Source organism: Sinohyriopsis cumingii, chromosome 5, assembly GCF_028554795.1.
Source record: "Sinohyriopsis cumingii isolate HCF-2022 chromosome 5, ASM2855479v2, whole genome shotgun sequence".
Classification (NCBI taxonomy): domain Eukaryota; kingdom Metazoa; phylum Mollusca; class Bivalvia; order Unionida; family Unionidae; genus Sinohyriopsis; species Sinohyriopsis cumingii.
This window is the reverse complement of record NC_142965.1, coordinates 101,269,748-101,274,700: the sequence shown is the minus strand read 5'-3', so window position 1 is coordinate 101,274,700 and position 4,953 is coordinate 101,269,748. Positions and strand designations below refer to the sequence as shown.

Here is a 4,953-nt window from a genome sequence, read left to right as displayed (position 1 = left end):
TCTTCTCTTTCCGAAGAAGCAGACCTATCGTCAGAAAGTCTGTCGTCAGAGGACATCGCATTCTTAGAAACTAAAAGATCGCCCTAGCTTCAACTTCGCACACAAAAAACAGCCCTTTTGAGGGCTACCCAATACTCTAGAAAAGAAATAACAATCGATTTGTCAATGTGTGTATGTAGAGTAGTGTGAATATAAACACTGACTCTTTTGTGGTGTGAGTGTATGTGTTTGTGTGGATAGCAGATAATGATCATGTTTTTTTTTTGCTGTTTGACGTGCGTGGAGGGTAGATTTGGGGTTTGATTTGATTGCTTTGCGTATGTGGATAGTATATTGAAGTGATTAATGAAAATTTTTAAATTAGTAATGGGTAGTATAAAAAAGTGACTGTTTCTTTTAGGTCCGCGCGTTGTTTGGTCATGATCTCGGTAAGATAACTTTTGTCTTGGGGGGATGTTTTCCTTCACGTCCGTGCTTTCACTATAAATTAAAAATCGCTCGGCAGTCTAGCTACCCTTGTTGACTGATCAACAATAAAAATGAGTAGGAGACTTGAAAAATTTTTTGAACTCCAGATGCACCTGGAATATGCCAGATGCCTCCTGAACGAGCTGGCTGCAGAGGCCCTTGTGGAAGAAGCCAGGATAGAACAGGAGGAGGAATAGAGAAAAATGAAAGAAGAGGAGGAAAGAAAGAGAAAGATCAGGTGTCACCCTATGATGAACCCTGTGTGCAAGGTGACACCTGAGGCAAGGACATCTCCCCAACCTGTAGCTGCACCACAGTTACAACAGGAGGTAAGGATGCCGATTCATCCTAGAATTAGAAATAGAAGAAGAGAAAGGGAAGTCTTCACTATTCCAGAGACAGAAGATTGGAATAGTGAAGCCACTCAACCCGCCTCTGCGCTTACAGCAACAAGGGTGAATTGGCAAGGAGACTGGAGTCGAAGATGCGTGTGCGGTGCCAGACCAGGAAGGTACCAGCATTAGATAGGTGCATCTGAAGTTTAAAAAAAACAGCCCTTTTCAGGGCTACCCCAATCTCTAGAAAAGATATAGTAATCCATTTGCCAATGTGTGTGTGTAGAGTAGCGTGAATATAAACACTGACTCTTTTTAAATAGTGTGAGTGTATGTGTTTGTGTTTGTAAGAGCTCGCGTACGTTTGTGTGGATAGTAGATTATTGGGCTTTGTAAGTGATCACGTATGTTTGTGTGGATAGTAAATTTGGGGTTTCATTTTAATGCTTTGCGTGTGTGGATAGTAGATTTGGTGTTTGTTTATTGCTGCTTCACATATGTGGATAGTAGAGCATATGAAATGAGAAAAGTAGGGGATGTTTTCCTTCACGTCCGCGCGTTTTAAGTGATGATCTAGGTAATATAATTTTTGGGCTTTAGGGGGATGTTTTCCATCACGTCCGCGCTTTCACTATAAGAACCCACAGTATTCGTCGTTCACACCATTCTACAAAGAATAAAAAAGAAGATGGCTTCGAACCACCTTGATAAAATGAAAAAATTGCAAGACGTCCTGGACAATTTGGGCATGATGGAGCAAATGTTAGTTAGGCTAAACGAGGATCACTATTCTTACAGTCCCCAACGAGTGAAGATGGAGATTAACAACTTACGAAAACTAAAGGAAATCATGAGTGATCTGTTGAAAGAAATAAAGAAGGAGAAGGAGGATGAAGAGGAAAGGATAAGGATGAGAGCATGGAACGAAAAAATTGAAAAAGAAGAAGAAAATGAGAAGAGGAAGAAAGAAGAGGAGGAGAAGCAGAAAGAAGAGAAAAAGAAGAAAAAGGAGGAAGAAAAGAAAGAAAAGAAGAGAAAAAGTGTAGGACAGAAAATAAGAAGCTGGCGGAGAAATAGAAGAAATTAGAAGAAGAAGAAGAAAACCAAAGGCCCTTTTCAGGGCCACTCATAGGTCTCGAAAAGATCTTGACTTTCAATTGCCTAGCCCATTTTAAAAAAAAAAATCCCATGTTAAATTCCCCTTGTCCCTAAAGTAGTTTTTTTCTCCCATGTTAAATTCCCCTTGTCCCTAGACAAGCCCAAACTCTATTCCCATGTTAAATTCCCATTGTCCCTAGACAAGCCCAAACTCTATTCCCCATGTTAAATTCCCATTGTCCCTAGAGTGGCCCAGCAATTTTCCCCATGTTAAATTTACATAGTCCCCAGAGTGGCCCAGGGGTGTTTTTAATGGTAATTCCCATTGTCCCTAGGCAGTGGCGTAGCGAGGATATTTGGCGCCCAGGGCAAAACACCCAAATTTGCCCCCCCCCCCCCCCCGGCCCCGGCTGCCCGTCGCGCAGTTATATTACCTTGTTTCCAAAGTAAACATAATCATTATCAGTCATAATATAATTATTAAATTATTACAATTTAATCGCTAGCAAAAGTATAGCATAGGCTATAAAGCAATATTAGCCTGCTTAGAAAAAATAATATCCAAATAGTTAAGTATGTCAATCGGAGATTGCAAATATACATTACTTTACAAGTAGCGTTTTATGAAAGATTTATTTTCCTGGCCTTCACTGCTGAAAACTGATCAATAACATCATCAAAGTCAATTGTTTCTAGTGTCTCTCTCTCTACACTGAGCAGTGCTAGATTGCACAAACGGTCTTGTCCCATCGACGCTCGCAAGTATGACAGGATCAGTTTCAACTTGCTGAAGGAGCGTTCGCAGCTTGCTATTGACACAGAAATTGTTAGGAGAATTTGCAAGGCAATGCGTAAATTTGGAAAAACATCGTCACCATATGACACAATAAAAGAAAGAAGATCCAAAGGAGACAATGGTAAAGTATCTCTGTTAGCATCCAGCAGCATCTTACAATCGCAAATCTCAGTGCACAGTTCTTCCCCGTCAACATCAGTGGCATAAAAGTTTCCAAAATCTAAGCATTTTTGACGGAGGACATGCTGGACATCCAAATCATCACTCCTAAGAAGAGTTTGTGTGTCGAGCAGAAATCCAAATTTTGAATTCAGATCGTTCAATCTAGTGAATCGGGTTGTTGCTTCTTGTTGGAAACGATCTAAAACAGATTTCATGACACGCACAAGCTCTTCCTCTGCTGAAAGACCCGAGCCTTGTGCCAATTCTCCCGGCATTCTTCGCCTTCGTCGGATTCGTCTTTCAACTTCGATCCCCCATTCTGCACACCTTTTCTTGGCATTCTCAATAGCATCTCTGCACAGGTCTTCTCGAATTTTCTTAAATTTATTTTCCAGTGATTCAATATCTAATGCTGCATCTTTGAAGTTCATGGTGGGATCCTGTAGCCTTTTCTGAACACGTTCAATTTTTCCGAGAAAGTACTGCCAAAAGTGGAGTAAAGTTATGAAGTTAAAGCTTAGCATGTTTCGCAGTAAAATCTCTGCATCAGTTCTCGTATCGTTGGTCTGGCTCTCATCATCAGATAGCTTTTCAAGCAGCTCCACTAGTTCATCGAGTCCTTCATAAATTGCTTTAACAGCTTCTGATCTTGAACTCCATCGAGTTTCACATTCACGTTTAACTGTGATAGAAACTGCATTCTTTAATTATTCCCATCGAAGAGTTGAACCAGAGAAAAAATTATAAATGGTCTCGATCGTATCAAAAAATGTAATGACAAGAGGTTCATGTTTGGCTGAGTGAACTCCAGCCAAGTTTAAACTATGATTGTCACAATTGACGAACAATGCTCGTGGATTTCTGGCACAAATCCTTTGTTGAGGGACTGATATATGCCCACTCATTACAGATGCATTATCATAGCATTGAGATCTACAATCAGCAAGAGGTAAATTGTCAGATTCAAGTTGTTCCACCCTGACTTTTTCAAGGGTGGCCGCATCTTTGGCGTGTATTTCAATATAACCCAGGAATGACTCTTTGATGACTACTTTCTTCGTCACAAAATCAACATCAACAAATCGTATGACCTCCGACAACTGTTCCCGATGTCCTAGATCAGGTGTTGAATCAATTAGAATTCCATAATATTTATTGATTTTGATATCACTCAGTAACTTTTTTCTGAGAGTAGAAGCTAGAAGACATATAAATTCATTTTGGATTTCCGGTGATAGATATGAAACAGATCTTGGATTTTCTCAAATTTTGAGATGCTAAGAACTTTATGCAAGTAAGCACTCGTTTCAAGACATCTCGCCATCTTTGTTTTTCAGACTGTATTTGATGGCCTATATACCACGGACTAGATACGCGGTATGTGTTCAATTAAATCGTTTAACCAGTAGACCGCCCGCACGACTGTAATCCAGTCAACAGCTATATAACAGACGTTGGCCAAAACAGCATCGTTTGTATTGTGTTACTTAAAATAAGTGTGCATTCCAGTTTCACTAATGGGTTCAATATATAATCCAACAAATCCATCGTTGATACTTTGGGCCGCTTTGGGCGCCCCTTTGGCGCCCCCCCAGCCATTGGCGCCCGGGGCGAATGCCCCATCTGCCCTCCCCTCGCTACGCCACTGAGTGGCCCACTTCACTACTCTTGAGGTTGGTCTCTTGGACGTGTAAACATGACCACAGAATAGTCATGAAAACGGACGGTGATATGTGCTTTACAGTGCTAAAAATAAATGTTGTGTAATGTAAATCATACTGGCATTATTATGATTTTTGTATGTAAACCAAAGTTTATTTTTTCTTCGTATAGAACAACAAGTTGTGTTGGACTAAAGTCAGGCTTGATTACATCCTGTTCGCGATGATTGCCTTCTGCAAACAAAATGGATTATTCTTTACTTTTTTAAGTAAAGTGTAAACCGATTGCCACTCTTTGTAACATCGCATGATAAGTTTGGGTGGATCAAACCTTTGACAAATTTGGTTGTATCTAAATTTGTCCAGTAGTCAACATGTTAAAGGGATGGCAAAGATACAAGGATGATACAGTCATATATTTGGTGTTGAGAAT

The 4,953-nt window shown here is 40.2% G+C and overlaps 1 protein-coding gene across 1 annotated transcript; it reads right to left on the bottom strand.

Moving 5' to 3' along the window:
• Window positions 1–2,522: 2,522 nt before the first annotated feature.
• Window positions 2,523–3,383, bottom strand: LOC149799883 (uncharacterized). Its single transcript, XM_089958297.1, has one exon. It carries the CDS (start codon window positions 3,381–3,383, stop codon window positions 2,523–2,525), a length of 861 nt encoding a protein of 286 aa, XP_089814423.1.
• Between the last annotated feature and the right edge of the window lie 1,570 nt (window positions 3,384–4,953).